Source organism: Pholcus phalangioides, unplaced genomic scaffold (assembly GCF_987345545.1).
Source record: "Pholcus phalangioides strain wild (caught in Gottingen) unplaced genomic scaffold, Ppha-v1.0 ptg000015l_1, whole genome shotgun sequence".
Classification (NCBI taxonomy): domain Eukaryota; kingdom Metazoa; phylum Arthropoda; class Arachnida; order Araneae; family Pholcidae; genus Pholcus; species Pholcus phalangioides.
This window is the reverse complement of record NW_028301608.1, coordinates 115464610-115485660: the sequence shown is the minus strand read 5'-3', so window position 1 is coordinate 115485660 and position 21051 is coordinate 115464610. Positions and strand designations below refer to the sequence as shown.

General features: G+C 40.0%; 1 protein-coding gene across 1 annotated transcript in view; it reads right to left on the bottom strand.

Moving 5' to 3' along the window:
• Positions 1 to 1582: 1582 nt before the first annotated feature.
• The window catches only part of LOC149077662 (deoxyribonuclease-1-like), a 29533-nt gene continuing 10064 nt past the window's right edge, over positions 1583 to 21051 (bottom strand). Inside the window, exons 6-9 of the mRNA XM_089242873.1 lie at positions 10242 to 10396; positions 6843 to 6939; positions 3356 to 3407; positions 1583 to 2029 (exon numbers count right to left, since the gene is read on the bottom strand). Coding sequence (XP_089098999.1) covers positions 1638 to 2029; positions 3356 to 3407; positions 6843 to 6939; positions 10242 to 10396 — 696 coding nt within the window. The 3' untranslated portion in view covers positions 1583 to 1637. The remainder of the gene's footprint in view (positions 2030 to 3355; positions 3408 to 6842; positions 6940 to 10241; positions 10397 to 21051) is intronic.

Sequence of the window (21051 nt, the reverse complement as noted above, 5' to 3'; positions counted from 1 at the left end):
CTATATCGACTTTGAAATTGTGTCGAAAAGTGTAGTTTATGTACTTTTTTATGTAGGATGATTCAAAAAAGATGGGCCAGACTTTAAGGGGTGGTAAAACACACGAGGATTTTTTTTTTTTTTGTCACGGGATGTCTGGTAAGGAAATAAACGTAAAAGCGCTACATGTTACATGAGACATGCTTCATTTTATCAAAAAGTTTAGTAGAGAAACTTAGCGTCCAATTATCGTCCAGTTAGTTCGACGAGCTCCCTCTCGAAAATTTTGGAAATTGTTATCAAAAGGTTGGTGAAGTGGATAGACGATAATAATGTATTGTCGAAAAACCAACTTGGGTTTAGGAAGGAAAGTCCTGCGTAACGGATCTTCTTTCCTTCTATAATCATGTGACTAAGGCAAAAACGTCGAAGTTGTGAATCTTGATTTCCAGAAAGCATTTGATCTGGTCCAACAAGATAAACTTTTAAAGCGTTTACATGAGATTGGCATTGGCGGCAATTTGTTGAATTGGATATAATCGTGGTTGAGAGATAGTTAACAACGGATTATGATGAACGGGGAAATTATCCTGATTGAACAGGTGCAACAAGTGGAGGCCCTCAAAGAAATGTCCTTGGCACCATATTTTTTTTTCGCTTTTTATCGATAAACTCGACCAGGGTATCAATCGGATTGTTAGTGAATTCGCAGATGACGTGAAGCTAATGCGGAGGGGGGGGGGCGGGTAGTTGAGAATCCAAGCGATAGGGAGATGCTCAAGAAACAAATATGATTGCAGCATGGGCCAATGAATGATGGAGCATGCCTTTTAATGTTGAAAAGTGCATCGCCACTCACTTCGTCCTGGATTGGAGTATACCGCAAGGTTTTGGAGGCTATACCTACAGAGGGTCATAGACTTGGTTGAGGGATGCAGAGAAGAGTTACGCGTGCTCTTGTTGGCATACAAGGCTTGAGCCGTGAAGGCATTTGATTTTTTGAATATGTTTACATTGGAGGAACGCAGGTGTCGGGGAATATGATCAAAGTGTTTAAAATTTTCAATGGGATGGATAAGATGGACCATGAGTTATTAATACACTATCGATCAACTGCTTCGACAAGGGGACAACAGTATTGATTGGTAAGGGACAATCCATGGTGTCGCAGGGAGTTTTCCCTAATAGGGTTGTTAATAAATAGAATAGCTGATCTCCGAGGGTAGTGAATTCTAATACAATTGATACGTTCAAAAAGAAATGCGATGCCCATAATGAGAGGAATCGAAAAGTTGTAAGATAAGGCAACCATAAAAATTTTGTGGGGCAGTGGATTTTATTTTATCCCATTAATTTGTTAGTATTTGTTTTCTCGTGATAATTGCTCTTACGTTGAGTGGCTGTATTTTAGATACATTTGACATCCATATTTTTTATAGGTATCTTCTTTCAGACACCTCGTTAGGCGTTTCGCCTGTTGTGACCTTTGTATTTGCATTTTAACGGCCAGGCGTTGGAGGTGGGGGGGGGGGGTTCTTTTCGATCAGCCCATCTATAATGCGTTCAGAATAAGCATATCAAAATTTCGACCACACCAAAAACTGATATAAAATCGGATGATTTTATTGTTGAATTATCTACACCACATGCATATATATTTAGTTGACAGATGTGTCAGCACAGAGATGCAATGCGGTCCGAGATGTTTGCGTGTCGAAATCGATAACAGCAGAGTACCAACGATCCTCAGAATCGAAATCATGTGAACTCTCGTCTTCCAGAGCGTTGTGTTCAATTTTGTAGATGGCCGACGCTAGAATTTCTCTGGAAACGAGTTGAGAGTATTTCTTGGCGAATTTCGTGAAGTCCGCCAGAAGTTTCTTGGACGACTCGGCCGTCTTTGAGAAGCTGACCGACGTCGCACTCTTGTCGATTTTGAATCCCAGGACGGTCTTTTTGGTGCTGAGATCCGTCGGAAGCGACGCCTTTCGGTTCTCGTCCAGAGTCACGCACATGTTGGCCGTCACGTGCTTTGCCACGTCATCAGAAACTTCGATATGGGAAATGAATCAATAAATTATTATTCGGATTAATTTGATTTGATCATTTTGTCGATCGATATATCGAAAGATACAAACAAAAACTACACTAATCAACGAAATTTTTTTTCTCCTTCATAAGGAAATTTTAATGGTTTTAGGGCAGCGTTTCTCAACCTATGGTCCGTAGACCAGGGGTGTTCCGTAACAATGGTACAGACAGGCAGATTAATGTATTTAATTCTAACTCAATGAAAAATTATCCGATTGTGAAACTGATATTAATAATATATATTGCCTTGGGTTCAAATAAAAACAAAATCCTCATACGATGAGTGACCATATTTCATGGAAAAAAATATGACAAATTTTGATCCTAAATACCGGATATCGCTAATTCACGCCAAAACATGCGATTTCGAATCATATTACCAATCATTACTGAAAATTATTGAGATTAAGGGACGTTGAAAATCACTGTAAAAAATGTATTTCTCGAAAACATGCCAAAACTTCGGGATCACATTTCATTCAGGAAAAATACGGAAAATTGGGATCTCGAATATGGCAAAATTCAGAACATCGTCAACCGTCACCAAAAATATTATCAACAGTCAGAAAAATCATCAATTACCGCTAAAATTTCTGAAAAATTACCAATGGGAGGTGAATGAAGAGCTACTGAAAATTGCAGTGAATTGTAGTTGAAATGCAGTTTTTCCGGGAAAAAACGTTGAAAATAAGACAAATTTGTGAGATCGATATTTATATTTGTAGTCTTAAAATTCTCACATAATTTATATATAATATATATATATATCGCACAATTAATATTATCACACAATTTATAACAAAGTTTATAAATTGGAAAATTTGCACGTACATTTACAGTTTGAGTAAAGACAACATTCTAAAATCTAATTCGTTAGAAAAACGAAAATGGACGTTTGCGTAAAAAAAAATCAGTCCAACCAAGAATATAGAAAAGTTCCATGTAAAATGCGGATCTTATAGTTACACTACTCACACAGTGGTCCGGCGAAATGTTTCAGGCATTTTACTGGTCCTTGGGTTTCAAAAAAGGTTGAGAAACGCTGTTTAAGTAGGGCTGATGTTTTCAAAACTGGTGTTGGTTTTGCCAAATTGACTCTAGTTTCTGAGTTGATGCATATTCTGAACTATGTACGCTGCTTATGTATTAACATTAAAAAAGCAGAGCCAATCTGACAAAACCAATGCCAGATTCGAAACCAGCGCTCCAAAATCTTCCTAAAGTCACTGAAATATCTTTGAGAACAAAATTAGTGTTGAGCAGCGTTATTAAAGAGTTGCTTTACCTCTTCCTCTTAGCTTGACCTCTATGGGCCAGTGGTCCGACACTTCGAGTGCCTGCAATAAGAATCACTCTTTTTAAACAAAAGTGAAAAAAAAAATGCATGTACAGTAAAACCTCGGTGGAACGATATTCTGCGGATCAAGAAAATACATCGTTATGATTTTCATTTATATACTTCGATAACGGGTGTGACAGTGCCATCTGTCAGTAATATTTAGGACTAACATGCAACATGCTGTGTGTGTGTGTTTTTATGTTTGTTTTTTACTTTTTTCTTCACTCCACTGCAGTTGGGCATATGCCTAGTGTGTGAGTTTACGTATAAATAAATAAATAAAATTAGGCAGAGTCATTGCGTTTTCTTTTTAGAAGACCTACTCAAATCTCTGAACGAATTTCGTTTCATCGAAAGAAGTTTTTGATACCGAGTTTTAAAAATCGTTTGTCAATTTCAGGAGACCCAGTACATTTCGACATTTATGCACTGAATCTGCGTCCATTTCGCACAGAAATAAAGGTTTCTGCACTACTGGGAAATAAAAAAGAGGTTGAAAACATCGAAAGTTGTATCATTGTAGAAGAACACACAAGTCTTTCTATAATGCTGAAAAGTAATCAGATTAGATAACAACAATTATTGCAAAAAATGGAAAGAAATGAATAAATATTAATATTAATTTGATATTCATTTTATGCTGTAATATTTTTTATACTGATTTTTTACCCCCATATTTGGCTGTCATTTGCGCAACGCTTTGTTTGGCAAAAAAATTCTTTTCAATTAATTTTCATATAAATTTTTGTATGCAATTAAGTTTCAGAAGTTAAAAGGTCTAATAAGAGTGCCACAGTTTTTTTTTAATTTTGTTTACAAAGAAATTTATGTTTTTAATTACTTTTCAAAACTGAAATAGTACTTGGAAATTTTATCCTGATTTCTCCGATCTGGAATTTTTTTTTTCCATAACCATTAACAGAAATCATTTTTTCAATAATAGAAAGAAGTACACTGAAGAGCTAAAAAAACTGGTACACCTGCCTGATATCGTGTAGGGCCCCCGTGAACCCGCAGAAGTGCCGCAACACGACGTGGCATGGACTCGACTAATGTCTGAAGTAGTGCTGGAGGTAATTGACACCATGAATCCTGCAGGGCTGTCCATAAATCCGTAGGAGTAAGAGGGGTTGGAGATCTCTTCTGAACAGCACGTTGCAAGCCATCCCAGATATGTTCAATAATGTTCATTTCTGGGGATTTAGGTGGCCAGCGGAAGTGTCTAAAGTCAGAAGAGTGTTCCTGGAGCCACTTTGTAGCAATTCTGGACATGTGGTTTGTCTGCTGAAATTGTCCTGGTCCGTCGGAATGCACAATGGACATGAATGGGTGCAGGTGATCAGACAGGATGCTTACGTACCTGTCACCTGTCAGAGTCGTATCTAGACGTATCAGGGGGTCCCATATCACGCCAACTGCACACGCCCCATACCATCACAGAGCCTCCACCAGCTTGAACAGTCCCCTGTTGACATGTAGGGTCCATGGATTCATGAGGCTGTCTCCATACCCATACACGTCCATCAGCTCGAAGCAATTGGAACCGAGACTCGTCAGACCAGGCAACGTGTTTCCAGTCCTCAACAGTCCAATGTCGGTGTTGTCGGGCCCAGGCGAGGCGTAAAGCTTTGTGTCGTGCAGTCATCAAGGGTACACGAGTGGGCCTTCGGCTCCGAAAGCCCATATCGATGATGTTTCGTTGAATGGTTCGCGCGCTGACATTTGTTGATGGCCCAGCATTGAAATCTGCAGCAATTTGCGGAAGGGTTGCACGTCTGTCACGTTTAATGATTCTCGTCAGTCGTCGTTGGTCCAGTTCTTGCATGATCTTTTTCCGGCCGCAGCGATGTCGTAGATTTAATTTTTTACCGGATTCCCGATATTCACGGTACACTCGCGAAATGGTCGTACGTGAAAATCCAAATTTCATCGCTACCTCGGAGATGCTATGTCCCATCTCTCGTGCGCCGACAATAGCTCGATAACCTGCCATTGCAGCAGCAGTAACCGATCTAACAACTGTGCCAGACACTTGTTGTGTTATATAGGCGTTGCCGACCGCAGCGCCGTACTCTGATTGGTTCCATATCTCTTTATTTGAATACGCATGCTTGTAATAGTTTTTTTGGCTCTTCAGTTTAGTTTTTCCTTAAATGTTTCTGTCACGTAATACATGTGGTTCCCTAAAATCATAATTGCTAATTATTTTAGAACTAATTAATAGCAATTATGATTTTGGGGCATCACGTATCACGTGACAGTAATTAAATTTAATTAATTGATTTATATTAATTAAAAGTTAGTTAATTAGAAATTTACATTAATTACAAAGAAAAAACTAAGAAAAATTTAACTAAACAAAGAAAAGACATGCTAAATCAATGTTCAATTTTAAAAAAAATTTTAAATGTGTTATTAAGGTACAAAGTTGAAACGTATAAAAAAATTGTGCAATTTGGTCCTGAATCGGAGGAGCGGTCGGAAATAGGTTAAGAGTAGCTAAAAGTTTGATTTAGTGAACACATTTCAGATAAATTTTTTTGTTTTTTCCTTTCACCAAAAGGGCTTCATAATTTTAGGTTGTATTTTTGTCCGTAGAAGACTATTATAGAGATGACTTCAAAAAGTTCATGAATTCCTCACCAGGGGGGGCGTTTTCGTTGCTTTCATATTGTAGCGCATGGTCGATTTAGTATACGTGGATCTTTTTTCCATCGCTCTATCTTTTTCCGTTCAAAAGTTATGAGTGTTTTAAGATTAAGACGGGAAGCAGCCTCTTAGGATCATTTTCGGATGCCCGGGAGCAAAAAGATAATATTCCAGAGAAATATGGAACACGGAAAATTTCATATAAACCTGAATAATTCTTGAAATACGATAGATAGAGCCATGGGAGTAACATAGTGGTATAATAAGATGTCTATGCGCTACATAATGAGACTAGTCAAAACGCCACCTGGTGAACAATTTTAAAACTTTTTTACCTTATATCAAAAACTAATGGCGGCAAAAAAAAATTCTGACCACTACGTTATGGAGCCAAATATAGTTAACATTTTAGACTGTATTTATTGAGTGTACCATGAATTAAATAGTTGAAAAATGGAATAAAAATAATTAGTAGTTATGAATCGTTATTTTTGTTGTACTTGTGTTAGTTACTACAGATCATCGATTTGTAATAACTACAGTCAAATCCCGTTGTAACGAACTCCAAGAGACCGTAGAAATCACTTCGTTATAACAAAATTTCGTTATAAAGGAATTTCAGGTTATTTAAAAATGCCCCTATGTAAACTTATCCGGAGGATTAGAAAAATGTTCGTTAAAACGAGAATTTCACTATAATGGTATTCGTTAAAACGGGATTCGACTGTAATACAAGAGTTACTGAAGTCAAAACGTTCTTAAAAATTATATTTCTCTTATTTACCTCTTCAGTCGTCAACCCATAGGCTTGCCTGAAGTTGTAAATTTTCACCGATGACCAAATGACGGCATTTTCCATTCCCATTCCAGCGATTACAAACCTACAATAATAAGCAACAATTTCCAGCGTAATTTTGTCAATTCATTAAACAATTACCGGCTGCCCCAAATTGTTTGCACAGCGGATATGTCTGCAACCGTGGACTAGAGACATATTTTCAATAAATGCTATATTAGCGGAGATATTTGAATTTGAACTTTTCAGCATTTATCACCATTGATCGAGTGTGTGGGTATAGAAATTGTGAAACGTAAATTAAATTCAAAGTCGTAAAAATTCTTTAATTGTTAAAAAACGTGATTGCTGTTGTGAATAAAACGGTCGAGATCATTCTATCTGTGTACAGCACAGTGATAAGTTTACCAGAATAGTGATTTTATATACGTATTTAATATCTCGATACATTGAAAAATATCCCCCTTTTGTAAATGACTTTTCAGAGCCGAAATGACACTTCACTAATTGGAAGTTTTAGCACACCGAGTCTGCATAAAAATATGAATTTTGCTTTTTTTTTCATGTATACGACCCCTGAAAAATTTAAGACATTTTGAGTTACCGCACGGTATTCGAAAACTTTTTGTAATTAAAAGTATGTTTCTCTCTAGAAGTCAACGGTTCCAAAGATTTCCGCTGTGCAAATAATTTGTGACAGCGTGTATGAACGTTGGCCTCCTTCGAGACACAGATATTTATGAAATGCTTGGATAATTTGTTGCTTTATTTACTTATTTTACTTTCACGTTGAAACTTCAATAAAATTGCTATTGAAAATATGGCAGCTCCTATCTTAGATCCTAGTCACAAACATTAGAGTCCAATCTTGTCACCGAAATTTACATGAAATGAAATTTGACTGCGTATCATTGCAATTGCTGCGAGTCGTATGCATCATCAGTTTTGAAAAAGTTACTTTCTTGGTCTCATCTCAAGTTGAATCATGATGATAAACGACACATAAATGATAGAATTTTCACTCTATCATGTTGAAATGGAATACGTATCAGTTACTTGATTGTTATAAATTACCAAAAAGTTTATTACAAAGGCTATGATCTGTCAATAATCCAACATCAAATTTATTGTCATGTGTTGGGCGATAAGAAGTTTACAAACGTGCTGGACAGATTTTGAATTGAGAAACACGGGTTTCCATTTTCACTCTTTTTTTATATAGTTCTAATATACAGTGTCAGTCAACAAAAAAAATAATATAGGTGAATAGCTTGTAAAAATTTGGGGAAAAACATTTGCCCCCCCCCCCCCCACAGGGGTGGGACTAATAGGGCTCCAGCCGCGGGACACAGAATTTTCATCATTTTTTATTTTTCACGCTATCCATATACGAACGGAGCCATAAAATTCTGACCAGGGGCACGTCAAAGAGCCCAGACTAGGAGCCCTGCTGCAGGATGTGCGGGCCAAAAACATGATTTAACGGAGTGTGAACATGGAGTGATTGTAGTAGCTTGAAGCCACGGAGAAAGAATAAGCGAATCCGCCGGATTTATAAAATGTTCAACAGTATACGTAGCTAAAGTATTTAACCCTTTAGTTGGCAAACATTATATCCAGAGGAGAAAAATTTTGATGGATTATATATTAAGCAAATATAACCTTAATTATTTTAAATTTAATATGAGGAAAAAATTTCAATATTTAAAAAAATATGGGATGTTGCACTTCGGGGAACACACTGTATTTATATAATTTACGTAGATTCGAATAGTTTAAAAATGCCATTTATTGTTTGCTAACTTATTTTTTATCAATGTGGAAGAATGCACAGCCATATGTCTCCTCCACACACAAGGGCTTGGCTTGTCAAGAAATAGGAGACACGTGCACTCCTTTGAGCCATTCTGTGCTGGTGATTTAAAAAAAACTACATAAACTGTTCTCACAAGTAAAAATCGAATGTTAAGTAGTTGCTTAGAAGAATCAATGCCGAAACGAGCTTAAAATATAAAGTGCATTTACTTGAAAAATGTAAGAAAATCATGTTGTGTTTTTTTGAGAACACGGCCAAATAAAGGGTTAAAGACTGGACTATCACTCAAAAAAACTGGGTCTCAACGTGAATTTTGTGGTCGTCACCGGCTGTTGAATGCTCGGGCGGAACAAAGAGTCTCCAGACTTGTAAAAGGCAACACAATGGTAAGTGTAACGAATTTCAGCAGATTTCAATCAAGAATCTCTGAACGCAGTTTGCCGTACAATTTATCGTATGGGATATAGAAGGTAATGCCAAGTGCATTGCTACAACCCTTCAAGCTGGTTGAGGCCGATGATTTGGGGAATGTTTCCCTAGCATGCTTATTTAGGTCTTTTAATTCGTGTTTATGAACGTCTGAATAAGACATCATATTATCTAAACATAGTTTCTGATCAAATACATGCTTCATCTCAATGACTATATAGCTTCGTTTCAACAAGATAATGCGTCCTGTCATAATGCTGGTATTAGACAGGATTGGTTTGAGGAGCATGAAGGATTACTTTGTTTAGGTGCAACCCCCTCCCTCCCCCGATCTCAATCAATCCATTGAGAATTTATGAGATAAGGTTGAAAGAGCCATCAGACATCTAGATGCAAAACTATCCAATCTCATACAAATGGGAACTGCCATTCAACGAGCAGGGGCACGAGGTTTCACAAGCGACCTATCAACATCTCGTAGGTCCATGCCAAGAAGAATCAACTCTGTATCAAAGGCAAAAAGTGGCCCAACGAAATATTGCCGAGATCGTAACTATAAGTGGCCATTCGGTGTATAAACACAGAAAACTGGCTCTTCAGAGAGGTGGCTTCTTAATAGCGGTGATCAGATAAATTGATCATATAATTCAGGTAAATAGTACGACCGTATCGGGTGGTGAATCTTCAGAGTGGTTCAATCGCATTCTTTTATGCAGAATGATTAGCCTCGATAAGGACGAGGGGGAATTTCAAGTATATTCGCTATTTTCCACTAGTTCAGTGTTTCTCATAAGTTGCTTCACGGCTTCTAGGGACACCCGCCAACCTTTGTCAGGGGTGCGCGGCGAGCTGGAGATATTGATTTGTGTGTCTATTTATGCTTTGAAGTGGTTCTTTTACAAATGTGTGTGTGTGTGAAAATATCAACTAAACTATTCTGTGGGGAGCCGCAGGTGAATCATGAATTTGACAAGGGAGCCACGGTTGTCAAAAGTTTGAGAATCACTGCACTAATTTATCATGAATCTATCTAATTTATCATGAATCTTTATCGTCGTCATCATCTGTTCGTCGAAGTTATTTCGTTGAGGATGAAAATGTCTTTAATATTGTATGCCAAAAAAAACTCTGTCTGTTCATACCTGTCGTAAGGGCAGCAATTCGCGGACAGAGTGGTGTCCACATCGTGGGAGATAAGCCAAGTGAACTCTTCCCTCGTCCAAAGGTCGATGTTGTCCCAGTCGCTTATGCGCACGTTCTGGCAGCCGGCATTCATGTCTCCCATGAGGATGGCATTCTGTGACGAGTAAATCAGAAAGAGTCATAATGTACAATGTGATTCGAAAGTCAGGAAAAAATGCTAAAAAGCTATATTTCAGTGAGAAAAAAAGCATAATCCGATGCTTTTGGATACACTTGACCCTTGATTGGTGGTAACGGGGCGCCAACTGAAAACTTGGATACACAGTTTCACTCCGTTTTGATTTATAACTTTTAGCATCTATCACGTTGAGTTCATTTGTAATTAAACAAAACAGAAAAAATAATTGCAATTGTCAACTAGATGGTGATACATCCATACCGTCGTGAAGAAAGGTATGCTAATTTTAAGAGTGAATACAGTATTTTCTTTTGTCACATTCTCTGGAAATTTCTTTTTGTCACGGATAGAGCACCATCTGTTAGACAAAATTTACATGAACATGAGTTGTTTTTAATTTACTGCTTTGGAACTGCTCCGCGGGTCACTTGAGTGTTGAAGAATTATGTGGCAGGTCGCTCGAGTGATCTGGAACAACATCGTGGGTCACTCAAGTGATCTAGAATTGCGCCTCTTAATTCATTTCTACAAGATTGGGTTTGAGGTCTTGAACCACACCAAATGGACCACGGGTTGAGCAATGTATGGTATAAATATTTCCTTTCAAACCGAGCACAACTCCGGTACTACTTCACCAAACATCAACTCTGGCCATATCGCTATATTGCAATTTACTGACATTAATGAGATGGGTTGGAAACGAAGGCGCTGTCTATCGGCGGTCGCCTCACAAGCCCATTAAGGAAAATATTTTATCTATATCCACCCTCGGAGTTTGAACCTGGGACCGTGACAGCAACCTTCACAGTGGTAGACGAGCATCTTACCACCACGCCACTGGACAACTCCGGGCGTTATAATTCCGGTACTATCGCCATGGACAACTTACTACCGAGTGAGTTGCGCCGGGAGTGTACTTAACAGTCTGAAAACGGTATCTAGTGTTGTGTCGTATGTTTTCGCGCTGCCATCTATATCAGGGATAGCCAGCTTCTCTCTGTTCGAGGGTTAACATCATGGTCAGAGGCAGTGTCGCGAGCCACACTAAGCACAAACTCCGATATATGAGCCGCATGCACAAGGGACATGTAAGCCGCACCCAGTATAATTGCGTGATATGGCATCGGGGGCCACAAACATTTTGACGGGATTTGTTAACTAAATAACTAAAAACTCTTCATTTTATTAAATACTAATTATAAATAATTATTAATGAATTATTAACTGAACTCTTTTCATTTTTTGGAAACGAGTACTTACATGTCCTTCCATAGACTGCGCAGTCAGCTGTTCACTTCAAATTTCGTTTCTTACCACGACGTTTGAAGTGAACAGACGTACTTTTTTCGCCGAGAAACCGAGCGTAAAGATTTGGTATTCAATCCAAGTGAGAAACTCGGTCAGCGTGACTAGTGGTAAAATTTTCCTCTGAAGACGGCACCCATGGGTGTTGAAATACATTAGGACTTTTTGTATTTTCGCGTATTTGCCTTATTCGTTGGTGTCTTCTGAATATTCTTGGGCAAAGTTGATCAACTCTTCCATATAGATGAGGGGTGGCCAATATCTGGCCCGTGGGCCCGGCAAGATGAAAAAAACTATTATATATATTTTTTGTATTAGTTTTGATTGACGAAATTGTAGTCAAATGTAGAAAAAAAAATATTTCTGATTTGACAAAAACAATTTGTATTTTCAGCACACAAACACAAGACCTCTTTAAACACACGGGTCACGTGATTGATTTCAAAAACCTACTGTGGGAGAGTTGTGGAAGTAACAGTAGCAGGTTTTCTTGCGCAATCATCGGAGGTCGCTGATGGTAATCTCGACGAGCCAAGTTTCCCTTTTTCAAGTAACTTTTCCCATAAAAATTCAAGACTAATGTTATTTAAAACTACGTTCATAAAGTAACTTTCTCTACTCTAGTTAGAGTATTAGCATTCATATTTTGCTGAAAGAAAAAGATAAGTTTTCTTGACAACACTAACGGATTAGAGAGTAAAAGAACAAGAACCCGCGGCATATTTACAGATCACTTGAGAGACCGGCGGCATAATTCCAAAGCACTTGAGCGGCCTGCGGCAGAGTGACAGATCAGTCAAGTGACCCGCAGCGCAGTTTCACATCACTTAAGATAATATTTGTCGCACCACGATCGCTTTCTGCACACGAAGGCTAATTATACCGAGACCCGCAATTTATTGCAGGTCCAGCGTTTTTTTAATACTCACCGAGAAGTTGGTGCGCTAACCCCCTGCGGTAGCAATTTTTTTCTGTGTGTGTGTGGTCATGTTGTCGCCGAATATGTTGGACCATCGCGACAGAAATGTTTTTTGACATTAAACATTGAAGAACCGGACACACCCAGCTTCCCATCTCAGCGAGATATCGAAGCGTTTCCGGAGGATGGATGTATCTGGAAATTTATTAATTTATGTGAAAATAACAAACAACGATATTTCATATATACATATATACAATAAGGAATCTGGAATAAAAATTGTGATCACAACATCGTCCCAGTCGTGGTGCAGTCCGTAATCGTATTATGAATTTATGTAAATAGTCACGCAATATTATTATCGTGTATATGATAGAATCTGGAACGAATTTATCCAATCTCATTGAGAGTAAGTACAAGCAATCACGTCAGAATGAAATATAAATTGTCGTCTATAGCCCCGTTTACATGGGAAATAAAAAAAGTGGGTTTTAAACCCGCTTCAAGAATTTTCACCAATGACTGCTCCCCATTTCTTTCCTTACGAAGAAACAAAAGTCGTAAAGCGGGTGCTAGAACTCCCAATGCTACCGCAATATTGTACACGTAAACGGGGCTTATGTGGCCGGCGCCTCCTTTTCGTTCACACCTGCCAGTAGTGGATAAAACAGCTGAGGCTTGTCTTCTTGGCCGCAATTTATACTTTTTAATTGGTATCCGTACTGCCTCTCTTGTTAGCTCACAGGGGCCGTTCAAGTATTACGTCAGCAATTTTTCAGCCATTTTTGACCCCCTTTCCCCCTTGTCAGCAAAAGTCAGCAAAACTCTGACCCCCCCCCCTCCGTCAGCAAAATTTCGTTATCACTGCCCCCCCCCATCTCCTACAACATATTGGTGGGATCAGAAACTGTACACGGGGAGGGGGGCATAGGAAGGCTCCTGCCCCCCCCCCCAACGATCAAGAAAATAATTTTTTTTAATGCAAAAGATATATTTTTAAAAACAATCAAAATTGCGAGAGAAAATACCTTTATATGTTATTATAATCGATTTCTGTTAATTTCAATGCTATTCGAAGGCTAAGAATTCAAAATTTCCTTTTAAGAAATTCATTGTGACTTACCCTCTAAGCCATAAAATGATAAATCCTTAGCCCGTGGACCGAATGTGTGGGGGGGGGGGGGTTATCTGATATGGTCTGCTCCCTTAAACCGGAAGAATCGGGTATCGGACTCGCAACACCTCTAAACATCTTTCGGCACTTCTGGCGAGTATCTTATCGACCTGGGCTACCGTGCCCCTTCACATCACTTAAGAGGCCCGCGGCGCATTCCCAGATCACTTAAGTAACCTATGGCAGATTTACATATCACTCAAGTAACCCACGACATAGTTACTGGACACTTAATCAGTCGTGGTGCAGTTCCACACCACAAGTTATCCGCAGCACAGTTCCACATCACTCAAGCAGCTGGTGGCACATTTACAAATCTCTTAAAAGACCTGCAACATATTTACAGATCACTTAAGTGACCTGCAGTACAGTTTCTGAGCATTTATGAAGCCATCGGTGCAGTTCCACATCACTTGTGTGGAATATATGGGCAATCCGCGGCACAATTCCAGATCATTTCAAGTGATACGCGGCACATTTACAGATTGTGACCTGTGCACCACAGGTCACCAAGTGACCTGTGGTGCTTTCGGATCAAAGCGGCTGCGACACGTTTCCAAATCAATGAAGTGGCCCGCACTGCGTCCAAAATGTTGAGTCTCTCTGCTCTACGACATTGGAATGGTGACCCCGTATACCAGGTGGCTCCTTCCGAGAAATTATTTATTTTCGCAAAATCTAAAAATCATAATAATAATTGAAATTCTTATTAAACATAGAAGGCAAAATCTAAAAGGTTGTGATGAATTTTTAATGCAAATGATGCAGTGATGAATGCCCCTACACCTCATATCAATCTAGCTCATCCCAGAGATACCTTGAAATACAAGTGCTAAAACAACAGATCCGCATACAGATGTCCCTCAATTTACTCGATTAATTGGTTCTGCGAAATGATCGCACAAGCAAAATCTCGTAACGTGAGATCGCGTAAACCGAATTATATCCGTCAAAGGGAAACGGGGACAAAATTTCACGTAAATTAAGGGCCGGAATCCGTATCGAAATGAACATTGATCGGAAGTTGGCATAGACTAAAGATATATTATTTTTACTCTGTGGAAGTTGGCTTCTTGACAACTAAAGAGGTAGGTGTAATTCTTCCCATGCCTTTATTTGACCGTTCCGAAAAATTACTGGGTGGAGGCACAAAAATGTACACTTGCCCCTTGTGACATTACATTCTTGTTTCTGGAATTACAGTCCCTGGCTCTGTTTTTTCCCTCCGGGGACGTCTTAACTTCATGGACCCTCCCCCCCCCAGGAGGGGGTCCAATTTTTTTGTAGGGTCCCTTACCTGACTAAAAGTCATTGCTTCCAATTTAAATATTCTCGAAAATTCAAATTAGATCTCACAATCATGAGGCCCCCGCGGGTCGTGCTCTGTTGGGCCCATGCATTAAAACGGCATGCCTCGAATCTTCCCAACATTTTCCCAAACTATGACTTAAAAGCATGATGTCATGTGCATTTTTTTACTATCGGAAATTTTCGAAACATTTTGTTTCTACTAAAGTCTGAGGGTCCGCCCCTTACAACCTTCCGCCCGGGTGCATCGCACACCTTGCACCCTTACTTAAACCGCCCAGTAAAAAACCATAAATTTCGTTGAAACGGTAACTGGAGCATTATAAACGTCGGTGCTAAACCAGGCAAAGAATTTCTGAGACAGGCTCTCACTGAGGGATTAGCGCACCAACTCCTTGATGAGATCTTTGTGTGCGCCGACGTTTATGGCGCTGCGGGCAGGGCCGGACTTGGGCAGAGGTATGAAAGGTGCATCCGCACCGGGCCGCTAAATTTGAGGGGCCGAAAAACGAAATAAAAATGATTTTATTAAGTTACATTGACTAACATTTTGACTTCTTAATAAAGCAATAACGTAAAATTCTTTCCAACACAGGGAATCTACAGACTTAGGATTTTGACCCTGAGTCAAAGTACGCGTGGGTTCGGTGCCCTGGGCGCTGGACCAGAAGAAGCGCTAAATTCTTCCTTTAACGACGAATTTAAAACTACACGGGGGGGGGGAAATTCATACTTGCCCCTAACGAAAAAGTATTAGTTGAGGATTTGGGAAGTGGTCATCTAGCCCTGACAGCCCTTCCTTGTGGTGCTGTACGAAAAGATATGGCCTCCTAAGCTGTGCTGTATGGTGGGCACCTCTATGGTGAGCAAGCGTGTCCAACTTTTTGGAGAGTGAGGGACACTTCACTGGTTTGAAAACGTGCCGCGGGTTGAGTGATCTGTAAATATGCCGCGGGACACGCAAGTGAACTTTAAATATCTGGGCGCGCCACTTAACTGTGTCGTGGGCAGTTCAAGTGCTCTGTAATTGTGCCGTGAGTCACTCAAGTGATCTGCAACAGCGCCCGGGGTCATTTAAGAGATCTGCAAATGCACCGCAGGTCGCTTAAGTGGTCTGCGAATGTGCCATGGGTCACTGATCTAGAAAAACACCAGAATAAATGAAAGAAAAATGATACTAGAATAACTGAGTATACTGAGTATATTGAAGTATGCCGAGTATACTTAAGAACCAATGCTTTAAACCATTTTTCAACATTACAAGGAAAGGTACGGGAGTGCCAAAATGCGTGCTTGCCTCAGCTGACGAAGCATCTAGCTGCGGCCCTGCCCATGATGAAAGAAGGGCAGGGGCTCTTATGATGGCCCTGAAATTCCAATGTCAATGAAAATTTCTTTCTGTGCTTTTCAAATACAAATACAAATACAAATACAACGCCACAACAGGCAAAATGCCCAACGAGGTGGCTGATAAAAAGATGTCCATAAAAATATGGTTGTCATATGTTTCAAAAATACAGCAACCCAATTAAAAATGCAATTAACACAAATTACAAACAATATATACACATGATAAAATATTATACAATGCCCATAAAGAATACTTATGGTTGTCTTATTCTAAGAATGGATAGCTTCTCGATTTACCCCAACATGTTTATCGTATTTCTTTTTAAACGTGTCAATTGTGTTACAATTTACTACCTCCGGGGGTAAGCTATTCCATTTATTAACAACCCTATTGGAGAAAAATTCCCTGCGACACCATAACCTTGCATTGTCCCTCACCAATCGATACTGGTGTCCCCTTGTAAAAGCAGTCGATTGGCGGTGTACTAAAAGTTCATGGTCCATCCTATCCATCCCATTGAAAATTTTGACCACTTCGATCATATCTCCTCGACACCTGCGTTCATCCAATGTAAACATATTCAAAAAATGAAGTCTTTCTTCATAACTCAAGCCCTGTGTGCCAATAAGGACACGCGTAGCTCTTCTCTGCACCCCTTCAACCAAGTCTATGTCCCTCTGTAGGTATGGTCTCCAAAACCTTACAGCATACTCCAGTCCAGGGCGAACTAAGCCTCGAAAAAGCGGAAGAATGACTTTAGGAGAACGCGAAGAGACCTTTTTGAAAATGAGACCAAGCATTCTATTCGCTTTTTTGACAACCGCTGAACAATGTTCAGAAAACTTAAGTCGCTCGTCAATGAGAATTCCCAAATCGGTGACTCTAGTTGCATCCGGGATAGTGACACCATTCAACTCGTAAGAGAACCGTGGGTTGTTCGAACCAAAATGAGCGACCATGCACTTATCTACGCTAAACGTCATGCTCCATTCATTTGCCCATGCTGCAATCTTGTTTAAGTTGGTCTGGAGCAACTCCCTATCGCTTTCATTCCCGATTACCCCCATTAGCTTCACATCATCTGCGAATTTGCTAGTAATTCCATCGATACCCTGATCGAGTTTATCGATAAAAAGTGAAAAAAGTATGGGGCCAAGGACACTTCCCTGAGGAACTCCACTTGTGACGTCTGTCCAACCAGAGAATTCCCCGTTCACCATAACTCGTTGCGACCTATCTCTTAACCACGATTCTATCCAATTCAGCAAGTTGCCCCCTATTCCAATCTCGTGTAAACGCTTCAAGAGTTTGCCATGTTGGACCCGATCGAATGCCTTCTGAAAATCAAGGTAAACAACGTCGACATTTTTGCTCTTACCCAAAGCCTTAGTCACGTAATCATAGAAGCAAAGGAGGTTAGTTACACATGACTTCCCCTTCCTGAACCCATGCTGATTATCCGACAATACATTATTCTCGTCTATCCACTTCACAAACTGCCTTTTGATGATAATTTCCAAAATTTTCGAGAGGGAGCTCGTCAAACTCACTGGACGATAATTAGACACCACTTCTCTACTACCCTTCTTAAATATCGGAACAACGTTAGCCAGTTTCCAATCTCTCGGGACGATACCCTCAGCACACTACTCCTGTATATCTGTGCGACTGGCCCCAACAATTCATTAGCACCTTCCCTGAGAACCCTGGGATAGATATCATCTGGTCCTGGTGCTTTGCTTGCACATACATTTCTTAGAAGATTTAGGACCTCCACGTCTTCCACTTGAATATCGTTGAGCGTTTTATTACCCCATGCAACACCCGTATATCGAATATCATTATCTCCATTAAAAACCGACGCGAAAAAGTCATTGAAAGCACTACACATGCCTACATTGCTCTCTACTTTTGAGCCTCCTATCGAGAGGGGGCCAACTGTCCCCTTACATCCATTATTGACGTATCGAAAAAATGATTTTGGGTCAGAGCCAATGTTATCTGCCAACCTAGATTCAACTTGCTTTTTACTATCCCTTATCGCTTTCTTCAACAGTCTTCTTTTATCAGTAAACAATGATAGGTCACCTCGTCCACTTTTATACTCTCTGAATGCTCTTTTCTTTTCAAGATAAAGGTTCCGCACGCTATCCGTGAACCATAGAGGGTGTGATGTACAAACACGCTTTTTTCGAACAAAGGGTATGACGTCGTGCAAAACAGAGGACAGCTTCGTACTAAATTCTTCCCATTGACTTACCACCCCTACTGATTCCAACCGGTCTTTGAAAACTTCCGCTAACCTTCTTCGCAAAACATCAAAGTTAGTTCTCCGAAAACAAGGAACCAGTCTTTTGTTATCAACCTTACCCGAGGAAAAGTTACAGAGAAATCTGACGATACGATGATCACTGGAAGAAAACTCTTCCCCCACCGAAACATGTTCAACTAGATCCTCAGAACTAGTAAGAACTAAATCCAAAATAGCAGTACCCCTAGTGGCTTCTGATACATGCTGATACAAAAAATTTTCGAGCACCAACTTAAGAAAGTCTCTTTCATACTGATTTCCAGATGAAAGGTTCTCCCAATCAATACCCGGGTAATTGAAATCCCCTAGTATGAGAACCCTCTTTCGCTTACACATGTAGGAAATTTCATCATGCATTTTGGCGATATAGTTTTGATCCCTATTCGGTGGATTGTAACAAACCCCAACAATAAGCTTATGACGTCTTTTGTTCTCAAGTTCAACCCATATGGTTTCAATATCACTTCTCTGCACGTTACACTCTCTAGCCTTCAAACATGATTTCACGTATATCAACACTCCACCCCCTTTCCTATCAGATCTATTTCTCAAAAAAGTATCGTATCCGGAGATGTGTAAGAAGGATTCATCCCCATCGTTTGCCCAAGATTCTGTAATGGCTATAAGATCCAATCCCTCCACAACTATCATAGTTTCTAAGAAATCTTTCTTATTACCCAAGCTCCTGGCATTTATTAACACACATTTTAATTTGCCCGCTGATTTGTTGTCAATCGAGAAGCCATCCAAGTCAGAGGTGGGTAATTCCCCGTCAGTACTGTTGTGATTATCATTAACTAACCCGCATTCCCGACTACGTGGTCTGGGAGTAAAAAACCTGACCTAAGACTATCGTAAACCTCCCAGACCCCTCTCTTATTTAGATGGATCCCATCCGAACGAAGCCACCTATCGGTAAATGCGGGAAGCTCCAAGAACGTGACCCCAAGTGAGGAGCAAATGTCCTTCAGGCCTATATTGAATTGGTGTTTTATATTGGTGCCTTATATTTTCTATTTGCAATACTGCATACCGTAATGTTTTTTGTGTTTCAGTTCAAGCTGCCATCCCATTTTTCGACTGATCTGAAAGACTTCGTCCGAAATGTACTGCAGATCGATCTGACGAAGCGTTTCGGCAACCTCAAGAACGGCGCCCTGGATCTAAAGAAAATCTTGGAACCAAGTGGTTCAAAGATATCGACACTGGGACGCCATTTTCATGAAACAGGTAATCTTTTCGACAGTTTCAATTATAAGAAAGAAAATTCATTCAAGTCAAGAAGCGCTCAAACTTTCGAAGAGTGCGGGCCACTTCATTGGTTTGAAAACATATCGCAGGCCACATAATTAATTTATAAATGTGCCACGGGTCACTCAAGTGATCTACCAATGTCACGTGGCCCATGTCTCATAAGTAAACTCTAAATTTGCCGCCGGTCACTTAAGTAGTCTGGGAATATGCCACGGGTAACTTAACCGATCTGTAAGTTTGCCACGGGTCCTTGATTGACCTGTAAATGTGCTCTGCAGGTCACTTAAATAATCTGAAAATGGGCCGTGAGCAACTCAAGTGAATAAGAACGAGCCACGAACCACTCAGTCAAGTTATCTATTACAGTGCCCTAGGTCACTTAATTTATCTGTAAATAACTTAGACCAGGAGTGGCCAACAATTGGCCCGTGAAGGGATTTTGTGCGACCCGCGACAAGGTTAAAGTACCGTGAAAAAATTAAATTTGTGATCATTATTTGAACTATCGGTTCCAACAGCAGATTTCTTGGTTAACAAACTTCTTATTTCTAGTGACGAAATTAATTTAATAACTAACTGATTAATTCAATTAATAATGGAGCGGCTTATACACCGAAGTTGCACCACTGATGCGGCCCGCGACGCTATAGCTGACCATTATGTTGGCCCGCGAACAGAAAGAAATTGGCCACTCCTGGCTTAGACTATGATGATCTTTAAGTATGTCACGTGTCACTTGTTTGGCTTGGAAATACGCCGTGGGTCACCTTTAAGGAAATTAATTTACCTCACATCACTCCGGTCATATCGCCACACGCCAATTTCCAAGGGTGGGGAATGAAGGCGCCATCTATCGGTGGCCATCCCCAATCTCGGTAGGTAAAGAACTTGGCTTTCTATGTTCTTCCGCCGGAATCGAACCAGTGGACCCTGACGGCAACTCTCATTGGTGGAAGACGAGAATCTTACCACTGCACCGCTCGGACGCACTTGAGTAACCTGTACGTGT